General features: G+C 30.2%; 1 protein-coding gene across 3 annotated transcripts in view; it reads left to right on the top strand.

Moving 5' to 3' along the window:
* The window catches only part of brp (bruchpilot), a 205,482-nt gene that overhangs the window by 94,279 nt on the left and 95,534 nt on the right, over nucleotides 1–15,669 (top strand). Inside the window, exon 1 of one of the 3 annotated variants that reach the window (XM_065510619.1) lies at nucleotides 10,187–10,308. The exons of the other annotated variants lie outside the window; for them this stretch is intronic. Within the exon in view, the coding sequence (XP_065366691.1) occupies nucleotides 10,282–10,308 (27 nt within the window). The 5' untranslated portion in view covers nucleotides 10,187–10,281. Of the gene's footprint in view, nucleotides 1–10,186; nucleotides 10,309–15,669 lie in introns of those variants that run through there. 3 annotated transcript variants of the gene reach the window in all.

Here is a 15,669-nt window from a genome sequence, read left to right on the forward strand (position 1 = left end):
TTCGAAAAATCGGATATGTTTTTTATACCAAAATATTCTTCGTAAAGATAACTTAACGAAAAATATAAAATTATTATACAAGGTGGCGCAAAAGTTATACTCCTATCAGAAAATGCTATAAATTTTGCGATTGGCTCCTAATGTCAGTTCTGTTTTGACATTTGTGTAGTAAACACATGCGAAATACACGTTAATAAACAATGTTACGCTACACTGCTCCAGAACGCGGAATATTGCTGACTATTTATTTGGCCAATAATCGGTCGGCTTTTCATCAAAAATAATCATGAGTGATGAGGCCCATTTCCATCTTAGCGGGTACGTAAATAAGCAAAACTTACGCTGCTGGGGCACTGAAAATCCGCGTGTAACCCACGAAGAGCCATTACACCCGCTCAAAGTTACTGTATGGTGTGCTGTTTTCGCTGGAGGAGTCATCGGACCTTTTTTTTCGAAGACTTCGCGGGCCAAACGGTTACTGTGAATGGTAAGCAATACAGAGCAATGATCAACGAGTTCTTTTTGCCGCAACTTGATGAATTGGGATTGGAAAACATGTGGTTCCAACAGGACGGTGCTACGGCACATACTGAACGTGCCACAACCGATATGCTGAAGGATGCATTTCCCGGACGCCTAATCTCCCGTTTTGGCGATTTGCAGACTTCTTTTTGTGGGGCTTTTTGAAGTCGCGGGTTTATGTCAACAAGCCTCAGACTCTTGCAGCTCTTAAAGACAATATCCGTCAAGAATGTGAGGATCTATCGCCGGAAGTTTTGGCCAAAGTGATGGAAAATGCCATAAAAAGGGCTCAAATGACAATCAACTGTGGCGGCGGCCATTTACATGACATCATATTCTCGACTTGATGTAAAAAAAATTAAAAGACCAAATAAAAATAATCCACAAGAAGAATCAAAGTCCAAAAATCAAAAGCCAATAAACATCGGAAGTTTACTTTTGCGCCACCTTGTATATTCTAAAAGAAAGTTTTTTTTTTAATAAAAAAAATTCCCAAAAAACAGCAAAAATTAAAGTTTAATATTGAAAATCGTTTATCCATATTCGATATTACTATAAAATCATTTGTATGTTAATGGTAATTTAGTTTTTTAACTAACAAACGAGTTCATTCGGTCCAATATTACGCCCTATATTTTTAAAAAGGCGGACCAAGGTATGCCAAAATTTTTAGATTTCATTTTTCAACTGCCTATAACTCGGAAATTATAAAAGATAAAAAAAAAGTACACGCAAGCTTTTTCTCAAAAACTAGACGAGCTCTTTCCAGAAATATAAAAATATTTGAAATCGGATGGGAATAAAAAAATGGCTCGTGTTTAAAAATTATACATGTCGGAGGTACCCCACTTTGAGCCCCCATAGCACCGCCCCTGTAGCATTTGTATGGTCCATATTAATAATTTAAACTCAAATGCTCCTTGGCTATGCCCACATCAAATTTTATCCCGATCGGACCAGCCGTTTAGAGATTCCAGATTTATTTCCAAAAAAATTTTTTGATTCCTCCTCACTGTGCACCGCGGCTCTTCTTGACCAAACTCATTCTGCACGTCGAATTTTAAGCATTGCTGGTCGTATGTCATGAATAACACGTCCAAGACGTTAATTGTTGCTGGTTTATCAGTAGAAACCAGTGACTTCATGTGGCCTCACAGGAAGTAATCGAGAGGTGTCAAATCGCACGAACTTAAACTTGAATACTCCTTGGCTACACCCATGTAATTATCGGACCAGCCGTTTAGAAATGACAGATTTATTTCCAAAAAATGTTGATTCTGCCCCACTGTGCACCACGGCTCTTCTTGACGAATCTCATTCTGAACGTCAAATTTTTCGAGCATTACTGGTCGAATGTCACGAATAACACGTCCAAGACGTCAATTGTTGCTGGTTTATCAGCATAAACCAGTGACTTCACATCGTCTCACAGGAAGTAATCGAGAGAAGTCAAATCGAACTTGAAGACCATTTGATAGGTCCATTTCTCGAAATTAAGTTATGTATGCTATGTCATGTAGCTCCATCCTGTTGAAACCGCATCTGTCATTCATATTTTCAAACAAAAAAAAATTGATCACGGTGCGATAACGATCTCCATAACGCTCTGACTTAATTTTTGAAGAAATATGGTTCGATGATGCCACTAGACTAATGTTTTTGAGCGCTGCAATCATCAGTTTAAATGCATAGTACCCTACTCACTATGATGGTGTAGGGTAAAATAATATTGTACTTTGATTAAAAAAAGTACTTTTTCGGTAAGAGTTCATTATCATTTTATAATGTCAATTTTCCAGGCCTGCTTTAAAATAATGTCAATTTTAGGCTGCTCCTCTTTTTTTCGTATTTTGGTTTGTTTTTTTTCATTTAAGAAATGTCAAACTATTGATTGTTTTGTAAGTAAAATTTCACTTGTATGTGAGTGTGTTTAAGACTTGCAATTAAATTGTCAAACTATCAAATGCAATTATTATGTTTTTCTAACTAAGTTTGTCTGTCTGTTTTTGGGGCAGCAGGACGTTTGGGAACATGTGTATATTTTTTTGGGTCATTTGAAATGTGATGAACAAAATATTTTTTAATTTTTGTAGGGGAAATATGACTTTGGATAGTATGATCACTTAACTCTAATCACATTTTTGTAATCAGGAATTAATCACAATTAATTATATTTATAAATTTCTAGAACATTTTAAGTTAAAGAACCAATCAATGTTACAAAATTACAGACATAGATATCAAATCGAGAAAATGATTCTGAATAATAAACATCAGTTTTAAACATGTAATCCTCAATTGCTGCACTAATCTGTATTGTTTGTAGGGGGGGAAAAATAGAAACGATTCAAATTACACTCTTCATTTATTCTTATCATCTCTAATGAACCGCAAATATTTGCACATCCTACATTGTGTATTTACTTTAATGTAAATTTTAATTACCAGCTGTGTTGCTATTGTATTTCAGTAAACTACACAACTAAAGAAAATATTTAAATAATGAGAGTATGATAAAATGAAAAAGAAAAAATTAAAATAAAACGATACGAAACGAAATGAGATGAATGTTTTGTAATCCAACTTCTTGTCAATTCCGTCCAGTGATCCATAAACCTAGATAACTTTCCATTTTACTGCTCAACTATCAAATTCTCTTTAATCCTTTGAACATTAAATAAAAGTTAATCTTAAAGATTTTTCTTTTTGTTCTTTTCGTGATTTTTTTTTTTTTTTTTTTTTTGGCACACAAAATCAACATTTATGCCAACTGCTGTTTTGTTTCTTTTTTTTTATTTTTTAGTACTGGTTCGTTCGTTTTCATTTCAATTACTTGAGTTTAATGAACAATTTCCGTAATTTTAGCTTTAATGTTTCAAATTTATTAAAAGTTTAAAAGTCACTCGGTTTGAATGGGAGTTTGTAATCTTGTAAAATGTGAGATAAAAAAAAATCGCTTTAAATTGGGAAATTGCTTGATGCAGGGCATCAATATTGTTGTTACATATGTAGTACGTTTAGATGCATGGTAATGGTTAAATTGATGTTCATTTACAATAGGATGGCATCTAAAAAAATTTGCTTCTTTTTAAGCTAGAACTCCGCAAAATTTGTTTCGTAGCACTGAAAGTTATTGAGCTGGAACAAATTATTCAGATTCTTTTGGAATCTCTTAAGAAAAGCTGAATTTGTTCGAACTTTTTTAAATAGAGTATAGTGTATAATTGTTAGCGATACAGCAAAATTAATGATTTAAACAGAACAAATCAAAACAAAAACCTGTCTCCATACAAAAATCATGTATTCTGTTAGAAAAAGTGTTAGCTTTGGGTTCGCTCTCAAACTTATCCTAATCCTTACAGAAGACATGATTTTGTATGCTTAGTTGAGGAGCCGCAGAACAAAAGGTACTTTTTCGAATTTTTTTACAAATTGAGTTTTTGGTTTTTTCATAATATTTGGGTTGAAATCTTCTAGAAAAAATCAACTTCCCAAAATTTTTAAATTTTCAAAAAAGTCCATTTTGTTCTGCGGCTCCTCAGTTGTCGCTTATACCCTTACATCTAAGAATTTTAACACTTTCACCATTGGGGTCGAATTTATGCCCTTTGAATATTTGTAAATTTTTATTAAAACACAGGGAAATGTTGCACAATTACTGGATAAATAGATTTAAAAATTAGCCCATTTAAGTTTTTTCGTAGAAAAATTCATAACTTTTGAACCAATTGAGATAATCAAAAAATTTCAAAATCATAAAAAAAGCGTATTTTAAAAGGATTCTATGAAATGTGTGTTTTAAAAGGATTCTACACCTTTTAGGTGCCTAGTTATGGGTTAGCAAACTTGAAATTTGTGGAAAAATCAATTTTATGGGAAGTAAAATAAAATATTTTTTAAAATTTTTGATTTTTTATGTCAATTTTTAAAGCTTTTATGATATAAAATTATTCCAGAAAATATTCAAAATTTTCTTTTTTAATTTTTTTGTAAAATATTCCAGAAAGGATTAAATTTATTTTTGAAATTATTTTTAAATTTTTTGTAAAATATTGTTCACAATCCGTTAAAGAAGGTATATCTAATGGGTTTTCACGGTTACCCAAAAATGCATGCAACACATTTTTATAACCATGTCTTTTTTCAAAATTTTACCTCTATCAAAAAATGGGGCAAGGACTGGCAGCTGGATTTTTGTAAAGGAATAATCAAAGAACTTATTTTGAAAATATGGCAAATATAGAAATTTATATATTTTTTTATTTTCCATTAAAGTTGAGAAATATTGAAAAAAATGGATAAATGGTAAATATCGATTTTCCTGGAGAAATACAAAAGCAAACAGTATTATACTTTTTTTAATAAATATATCTATCAATATAATCAAAAAGAATGAGAAACCGTTACGTAGTTTTACATAAAAATTGTGTCTTTTTAACACTGAAAATTAGTCAACTTTGAAGGGCTATCCCTTCTGAATCAAAAATCTGATTGTAATAAGAGTAGCATATTTGATATCATTGGACAATTTCCTGTAAAATAAGTTTATTCTATTAGTCTATTAGTCTTTGCAAAGAGTTGGCTAATTAAGGAGCTCTAAATTTTTGAGATTTTTTCAGATTTTTCGGAAGAGTCGAGTTTTTGCCAAAAATCTGGTTTGTCGGCCTTTTTAGAGTTTTCTTCATAGTTTTGTCAAAATCCACGATTTTTTTTACTTTTTTGGAAACATTTTAAAAGAAAAATCCCAAAGCTTTATTTTGGTGTGCAAAAACTATTAGTTTTATAACTTTTAAAACTTTTATGAAAATGAAAAAAAACTAACAATGCAGTTTGAAAGATCAATTAACTCTTAATAATTAAGTGACAACAATTTTTGAATTAGCTTTTATCGTTCCTGAGTTATATAAGAAAACGAAAAGTTTTATGTAAACAATACCATAGTGTAATCAAACTACAGGTCACAACTTCAAAGATAAAATTTGGTACAAGCTTTTCTATTGGCACAGAAATAATGGAATAGATCCATTATTTCTACTAGCCCCCATACGATTGCCCTATCTAAAAATAGATAAGCTTTATTACTAAGATAATATCTTAGTAAAAAAGATATTTAAACCAAATTCCGCACAAATAAGTTTTATATAAGCTAAACTCGCTCCTACCAAATTTTGTGACGATCGGTCCATAATTATTCATAGCTCCCATATAAGGTCCACTTCCGAAGATCACTTTAACTAGCATAAATCTCTTAGAAATGTTCGTATTCAATAAAAATATTTTATATCATATACAAAAGTTATGTCACCAAATTGTATAACGATCGGTCTATAATTAGCCATAGCTCCCATACGAAGCAAACAGTTTATAATACTTAATATCATAACTTCAAAGTTGAAAACCGGTATAACTTAGGAACGTTAAAAGCAAATTCAAAAAATGTTGTACCTAAATTATTGGGAATTAATTGATCTTTCAAACTGCATTGCTAGTTTTTTCATCAAAGTTTTGTAATTTAGGGCACCAATTCATTGCAAAACACAATCGTTTTTGCACACCAAAATAAGGTTTAGACATCCTTTTTTTAAAATGTTTGCGCAATAGTAAAAAAAATCGTGGGTTTTGACAAAGTTATAAAGAAAACTCAAAAAAAGGCCGAGAAACTCGATTTTTGTCAAAAACTCGACTTGAGCGACCTCTAAACCTCTTCCGAAAAATCTAAAAAAATCTCAAAAATACTGTTACGTTTAAACCTTTTCAAAATGTTGGTTTATTTCCTTTAAATAAACCGGATACTTTTGATTGCAAATAAAAACAGTTTAGTAGTTTAAAAATAGTAACAACTCTTTATTTATTTAAAATGTACAACAACATAATTAAATAATCACTCAGAGTTTTTTCACACGTTTATAAATTCGCAGAAATACAGACACACTTTATAATGTACACGAATTCACTTGAAAATACAGCACACTTTAAGGCACTCAGTTGATGTTTATTCGAATAGCGTCTCTGATAAAACTCACTCACGACTGCAACCATGACCACTATTTATACACACGCCATCTCTCGTGATCTTTCTACAATTTTCTTTAACTGTCATTAGTGGGACACACTAATCGTTACGTGCCACAAAGCTCATGTCACATTGGACATTCTGTTATTCTGTACAAATTGTTAAATTTTATACCCTACACCACCATAAGGGGAGCGTGTAATGCGTTTGTGCAGATATTTTTAACGTCCAAAAATATTTGTCTAAAGTATACCAATCGACTCAGAAACACTTTCTGTATCGATTGATGTCCGCCCGTCCTTCTGGCTGGCTGGCTGTCTGGCTGTCTGTTTTTTGACGATACGTATTTCGATAAAATTTGGTACATCAAATTTTTTCGGTCCAACAACAAAGTCTATTGAAACTTGCTGAAATCGATCTATTATTTCACATAGCCCCCATACAAATTGTCTCCCGAAATATGACTTTATAGGTCATAAATATTTAATTTATATATGTAGGTATTTATACAAACTTCGCTCCAAATAAGTTTTATATAAGTAATATGGAAGTCATGCCAACTAAAAATACAAATTTAAAAAAAAAACAAAAATTATACAAACTATTTCGAATGAGAATTGTGTTGTGCGAATTTAAGTTAAGAATTCTAAGCAAATACTTAAAAAATTAAAATTTTGCCTACTTTTCTACATTCGTTCAAATTCTGTGACAGATAAAATGTAAAATCAGATATATAGGGGACTCAAATGGTCTCCTATTAAGTCATATTGTCATAATGTCCTAATATATTATGATAGTTTAAACAAATTGCTGTTGTGCTTCAAACAAAAACGTTCTAAACTAATACGACTTTTTGAACTATGTTTATTGTTTTGTCATAAAATTACACTCTTTAGTTTGAAGTACAATACCAATTTGTTTAAACTATCATAATATATTAGGACATTATGACAATATGACTTAAGAGCAGACCGTTTGAATCAACCAATTGATTCTAAGAATATTTAATATATAATTGTTTACATAAAAATGTGAGTAATTTAAGAGGTCATAAAACATAATATGTAAGCCAATATCATTAAGTAGGTAGCAGTAGAGTTTTGTTAGACGACTTGTTTATTTTTATTACAAATTGGAGCCGCTCGGTCTGGAATTACTTGCCAAAAAACAAAAAGAACTATGGATATCTAGGTTATGTTGAGTTATTGCCACATCAATGTAACTAATAGAGCTGATCACAAACTGTGAAACTCTCTCATATAATTTTAGAAATAACAGCAGAAGACAACGCAACGCCTAGCGCCTTCATTCTGTCTGTGGCGGTACTTAAACATAGTCCTTTGCTGTAGCATTTTAAATGCACACCAGAGAAGCAGGCGAAAAAAGCCATATTAAATGTCGTTAAACGAGAACAAGGATATAAAGAATTAACAGAAAGCAAAACAAAAACAACAACAAAAAAAGACTTTAATGTTCCGCGTAACATCATCTATTGTTGGAATGAAGCTTACAAACAAACTCACACACAAAAAGGAGCTTTATGTTGTAGTACGTTTTGAGTTTATCAAAAAAGAAATCAATACTTTGAACAGCTTTAATGTAAACCCTTAAAAAGCTTTCACACGCACAGAGAGGAAATAACACTACGAAAGTACCAAATGCAGAGAGCAAACAAGAAAGCTTAAGCAAACAAATACAATAACAATAACAAAACACTTACAGTTACAGTTACAACACACACAGAAAAAAAAACATATGCACTTGGAGAGTGAAGAAGCTTTGAAGCTTTTTCTTGCATTGGAATGCACTTTTGAAGGCCTACCGAGCATTAAAGCTACGTATGTAAGGGCAGTTGTATAAGCAACGTTTAAGGTTTTGAAACACGAAACGAAGCAACGCGCGAGAGTGTGTGTCGTTCAAACACAAATATTTCAACATAAAAAAGATACAAAATAATAAAAAAAAAATAAAATAAAAAATAAGAATAAAATCGTTTATACCAAAAATAGCTTTACTATTGGACGCAAAAAATACAAGCAAAAAATATCTAATAATTCAAATTTAGAAAGAAATTCAAAGCTAAAATAAAATATAAATATAGAAATTTCTTTTCTGCTAAATTCTTTAAAGTAAAATGTAAAAAAAAGAAAAGACGGCGGCGCGTTTAAGAAAATGATAAAAATGTGTTAAAGAAAAAAAATTTCAAGTTTGTTTGAGGCAAAAAAAGAAAAAGAATCTACAACTCAAAGCAATTGTTACAAAAATATACATCCTTTTAAAAGGATATACACATAATTTTTGATTCCCCCTGGTGCCTTTACACAACACACGAAAGAAAAAATAAAGCAATTAAATCAAGTGGCAAACAAAATTATTATTATTTTTAATAAAATATAAAAAATAAAATTCTAGAGGAAAAAAAATTAAAAATTTAACAAGGTGCAAATAAATGTTTGTGTTCTATGCAAAAATAAAATAAAATCAATAATTTTAAAACAACAACAAATCAAGCAACCAGCCAGCCAAAAGGCAAAGCAAAGCCAAAAGCTAAATATAACACACACAAGAAAAAAACAACGAAATCGGGACAAAAGTCCATATAAAAAATATACAAAATATTAAAAAAATAACAACAGCAAATACAACGAAAATTAATAATAAAAAACAACAATAACTTAACAACATATATAAGATTTCCTCAGCTTCAAGACAAGACAAGAAAGAAAGAAGTTCACTCACTATTTGTACCAAGAAGCAAGAAACAAATTGGAACGACAGGCGGGAACAGACCTATAAACTGACGTATGTACAGACAAACAGAAAGACAGACAGACGGACGGACATAGAAATTTCTATGCTTCACTTGTGAGTGGGAGTAGAAGCAAGTAAACCAGCTACCATCAAACATCACATTATAAATTTATGACCAAAAGCCATAATAAGACAACAAAACCAATACTAAGAGGGCAGGAACAACAAAAAAAACAATAGCAAAAGATAATTACCAGGAAACATCATATTAAGAAAAACAAAAAAATAACAAATTCACAGCCACACAAACACACACAGATTCCAAGCTATCGAATTACACTCCAACAAGGAAAACATTAACCAACGCAAGCGACACAGAGCAAGAGGCGACAAAAAAATATTGGAGCATAAGAATAAAAAACAAACCCCTCCACATATTTACAACAAACTAACGAGGGAGAGCATAACAGGAGGAGAAAGAGGAAACAAAAAAAAAGAAACGAGTAGGCAGAAAACCAGAGCAAGAGAATTTTAGATTAATAATTCAAACAGAAAAACTACGAAAACAAACCTAAAAACAAGAAAATACTCATACGTACCGTAATAGTGGGACTGGCTGGCAGCCTGTCTGACCCCCCAAACACACATACAACCCACAAAAACGTAGAAACTATTCTCTCTCTCTCTGTGTGTAGCTCTCTTTTGCTCACTCATACAGCTACTACAGCAACAACAACAACGTACGCATACGACAAAAAGCTTAATAAGTAGTGACCTTTAAAAGTAACTGGTCACTACTACGACAGCAACAGCAATAACAATAAAAACAAAGCAGCTGCAGCAACAACAGCAACAGCAGCAGTAGGGAACTGCAACTTACCAACAAAAAAGAAACTAACAAATTAATTACGTTTCAAAACGTAGCATATTTTTAGGATTAATATCCCAGCTGCGAAAGGCTTAAACCCCCAAACAAAACAAGTAAACCCAAACTTATGGACAATGCCTACGTCTACTATAAGGTAGTATGCAAATACATAACAAAACAGGATTTATTTAACGGCACTCTCAAAATTATTTTAATTACTCAATCAATCCATCAATCAATCTCTCTATCTATCAATTCAATAGCCATCGTTAAGGTCATCAATAAATAAAAAATCATCTTCACAACGTCATTATAATTCATGCACCATTCAAATCATCACAATTATCATGGATTTCAATTAGTGTCACCAACAACAATTAACAAAAAATATTAAATGCAGTTTTTATTAACAAAAGAAAATAAATTAAAATTAAAATGAAAATGAAAACTGCCAAAAACAGGACCAAACTGATTTTTGTTTTTACTCGTACCAGAACTTTTTTCTATAGAATTTGTACATACAGCTTAACTTAAAACACACACATGAATGAATTTAACGATTTTTAAGGTTTTATCTCTCTGGTTTGGGAGTTGTTTTTTTTATATATGTATATTAAATAATGTCATAAATAATTTATTATTAATTTAAACAATTAAGGAAATTTACGTATGTTTATTGTTAAGATTTATTAGTTTTTCTTATGAATTTAATTCTAACCAGAAAAATCTCAAGTTTTCTAATTAAATTTTTTAACATTTAACAAAAATAAGGACTTTTTGATAGTGTTAATGTTTTATTTTATTGAAGGTTAGAGAATAAAGCTTGTATTTGTTTATTTTTGTAAGCTTTTAAGCATTTTAAGTTAGTATTAAGAATGTAATAAAAAATAGTCAAGTAAAATAAAATTAATATTTTGAAAAAATATTACTCATACCACCCCATAGACAGACAATGTATATTAAACGCAAATATTCCTCATACGAAACGTAGACCATATAATTATTTAGCTCTATAAAAAAAGTTTATCCAAAAATATTTAATCAATCATATTTAATTAGAGTTTAAAACATAATATTGTCGTAATCCATTGTAATTACTAGGGTATTCGAATGATTCGATTTTTCTCTTGTTCGAATAATTCGAATACGAGATTTTAACTTATTCGAATAATTCGATCACACGTTTAAAATTAATCGAATAATTCCAATAATTAAAATTTTTTTAAAAAAGTAAAGAATGAAGTTTTGATGTCGGTTTTTTAATATTTTATTGTTAAAGAAAAACAAAAAACAACATTAAAGTTAGCAATTCAAGTATTGATAATGTTAAAAAACATTATTAAATTTCAACAGAAATATTCTGATCAGATTAACTGCCGAACAATCTACACAACAATTGACTAGCAAACCCTTTAGTTTCCGTTTTGGAGCTATGCTTTACAAAATTTGAGCTAGTTGAATATGATCCTGAATTCAAATACAATATAAACGTATTAAGAACTTTTTTTATGTCGTTCATTAATTCGGGTTTTAAATTGAGTAACTAATTCTTTAGTAAATTAATTATTCACTATTTCTAAATTATTTATAACAAATTGTGTTATACATCAAGCTCTATCAATGTTGCCGAATCTTTGCTTAATAAAGTGGTCTTGGGGAATTACACAATAAAGGGAATCTATCCAAAGTTTGATATCATTGTCAGTGAACGTGGCTAATTTGAAGTCAGGCAGTGCATGATTGACGCATTTACAAATACGCAAAAAGTTTATTACCATGTTAGACAAAGATGTTCAACGGTGTTCAAAATGATGTGTAAGGCGAACTCCATGCTTTTCTTGCAACAAAACGTTAGTTTGCAATATTTGTGTTTATCATTCGATTTATTAAATATTTTGCAACACTTACGTACGCGGTTAATAACATCACTTATATACATATATTTTAAGATCATGGCCTTCATCTATTTCAATGTAATCATTATAAATGTCATCCTCAATATCACTTTCGACAACCGTTTCAAAATCACATTCTCCATTATATTCAGCTCCACTTTAATCTAAGTTAATATTTTGATTATTAATTGCGATTCTTCTAATATCTCGCCAGCTAAATAACAAATATCTTATTCCGTAACTTTTATTTTCATTGGTCTAAGTCCTAAGTTAAAAATTTTGAAAGATTTGTTTTTAGAATTGTAACTTCTTGCAGTAATATATATATATATAGAAGGAGCTATCGGAACACTCATCTACAGTGATCGAAAGTCCCTTTGTCTTTAGTTATTTGTCGAATTTCAGAAACAATACAATTTTTGTGAGTCATTATTACTTACTTAAATTTGAAATTATGTAAAATTTTAAGGAATTTAATAAATTTAAATATATATGAACATTTATTCGTTTTATTCGATTATTCTACGTAAAATTGTTCGTATTAATCGTTATTCGAAAATGACCATTTCTAAATTGTTCGAATAATTATTCGATTAATCGAACGATCATTAGTCGAATGAATACCCTAGTAATTACACACCACAATATATGCGGGACTTATTGGTACTTTTTTCACTCTGCACTTTTTGTGAATTTCGACTATCATTATACCCTACACCACCATAGTGGGGAGGGTATAATGCGTTTGTGCAGATGTTTGTAACGCCCAAAAATATTAGTCTAACACCCACCTTAAAGTATACCGATCGACTTAGAATCGATTAAGCGATGTCCGTCCGTCCGTCTGGTCGGCTGGCTGTCCATGTAAACTTTGTGGGCAGATTACAGGTCGCAATTTTGAAGATATTTCGATGAAATTTGATAGATATTATTTTTTCGGCTCAAGAACCAAGCCTATTAAAACTGGCCGAAATCGGTCCATTATTTCACCTAGCCCCCATACAAATGTCCTCCAGAAATTGGACTTTATCGGTCATAAATGTTTAATTTATATCTGTATCTCCACAAATTCCGCTCCAAATAAGTTTTATATACACAAAATGCATGTCACCAAATTTTGTTACGATCGGTCCATAATTAGTCAAAGCTCCCATATAGACCCGCTTCCGAAAATCACTTTAACGTGCATAAATCGCTTAAAAATGTTGGTAAACACACAAAATTCAACATAGTTAACTTTAATATAGACATAAATCACACGACTTAATTTCATGGTGATCGGTTCATAATTGGTCATAGCCCCCATATAAGGCCCACTTCGGAAAATCACTCAAAAATATAAATTAATGAAATTTTAAAAGAAATTTTTTTTTTCTCTTTTACTTAGTGTAGGGTATTATATGGTAGTGAGTAAATACCAGTGAATTTTTTGATTTTTTAATATCATAGTCCGACTTAAATCTTCCAGAACCGAATCTATTATTCAGCACAATCTCCAATAAATCAAAGCCTTTACATTTTAATCGATGGATAGATTTTAGGAATTTCATTATCATAAAAAATATCAAATAATTTGTGGTGTTTACTAATTTTTGAGTCTGTATATATGAATTGTTCTTCATCTGGCAAAATAAATGTAATTTTTTATTCATATTCAAAACTCCAATTTCCAACTTTTTAAAATTTTGTTAAAAACAATTCATAAAATTTTATTTAAATCTTTATGATTTTATTAAAAATATATATGAGAATTAAAGCAAATAAAAATTAGTTCAATACCTTTCATAGCTTTAGCGTGTCTACGAAATGAACTTTAAAGATTTCGAAAAGAAATGTAATTTTTGGCAATAATTTGTTCAATTTACTATCATTTTATAATGAGGTACAGTTTAAGTGAAACAAATTCAGAATAGCAGTTATTAATCAAGGCAAAAGTTAGCCTTTTCAACAATGTCATCAAAATTAGAGTTTTTTTAAAAAATTTGGTATAAAAAGATAACGAATTACTATTTATTTGTTAGAGTATTTCGTTAAAACTTCATTGACATATTGCCTGAGTCAAAATTTTCCAATCATTTATTTAATTTTGCTACAAATAGAATAAGATTTTCAATACTGGCAATATGTCAATGAAGTTTTATTTACTTTTAACCCCAGTGAAAAGCTTTACGTCACGATTCCTATAAAATCGTTAGCAAAATTACCCATTGATAGCAGACTACCTCGAGACTTGACGAGAAATTGGAAAATAGTGAATTTCGTGCATATACACAGAAAAAACTATTTCTTAAACCGTTTCAATTGAAATATTTGTAACATATTGAATTGGTTTCAATTATTTCATAATTAAAACAAGTATTCATTTTACTCAAAAACAAAATTTCTTGATATTTTCTATTGAATTTTGAGTTTTGAATTTGATTATTTTGACAATTTAATATACAATTTTCGTTATTGGTTGAATTTCAAATACAAAAATTATCTATTCAATAATTTTTGCATTTGAAATTCAACCTATAACGAAAATTGTATATTCAATTGTAAAATTAACAAATTCAAAACTCAAAATTCAATAGAAAATATGAAGAAATTTTGTTTTTGAGCAAATCAATACTTGATTTAATTATGAAATAATTGAAACCAGTTCAATATGGGATAAATGTTTGAATTGAAATATAATTTTTTCTGTGTATGCAGTTTCCATGGCAAAAGTCTGAGTGAATTATCCAAAGACTTATGTCTCAAGAAGTTGCTTCTGATCCACCAAAGAGCTCAGTAAAACACATGTTGTTAACCTTGGGTCTTCCGACGTGTACCATTGTCAGTAACCTAATACCCTTTTGGAGTCCCCTGGACATTTTAATTTTTATTCTTTTAACAAAAAAAATCGACTAAGCAAATTTTTTTTTTTTTTTTTGAATCAAGCCAATAACGTTTACTCTGTTCCAAAGTGGAGAGTATCCCATAATGAGCGTTCTTCATTGATCGAAACAAATAGTAGTCGTACGGGAAAAGGTCTGGACTATAAAACGGATGAGGCAAGACCACTTGATTCTAAATAGTCAATATATGGAATATTACAGTTTCATGCCTGGCCACATATTCTGGGTTTTTTAGTCAATGCTCTCTTCAAACGAATCAATTGCGTTCGGTACAGGTTCCTTGTGATGAGCTGGTCAGATTTAAGCTCATAATTGTTCCCACATATTACAGAGAATTACCTTACCCATGAATATTTGGCTTTGGTTTTGATTCGTCTGGTTGGTCGGGCTTTACATACGAAAAGAAAAATCGCGCTCAAAAGATACGTCATATATTGTAGATTCCGTATTTTTAAGTAATATTTTAGTTATGACCAAATTTTGTTTTACAAAAAGATTTAATTTTATTCCAGAGTATACTTGTTATGATTGACAAATGTTACTTATACGCTCCCATGGTTAATTCGAAAAATTCAACAGTAACTGTGCATTTGTTAAAATTCATATTCCTCAAAAGTTATTTTTCTTTAAGTCTCTGAAAATAAATATAAGAAGTTAAGAAAGAACAAAATTAATTCAGACATTTTTTAAACAAATTTTCCTTTTATGAATTTAATTTTAATTTCTTAAGAAAAAAAG

This window comes from Calliphora vicina, chromosome 5 (assembly GCF_958450345.1).
Source record: "Calliphora vicina chromosome 5, idCalVici1.1, whole genome shotgun sequence".
NCBI classification, from domain to species: domain Eukaryota; kingdom Metazoa; phylum Arthropoda; class Insecta; order Diptera; family Calliphoridae; genus Calliphora; species Calliphora vicina.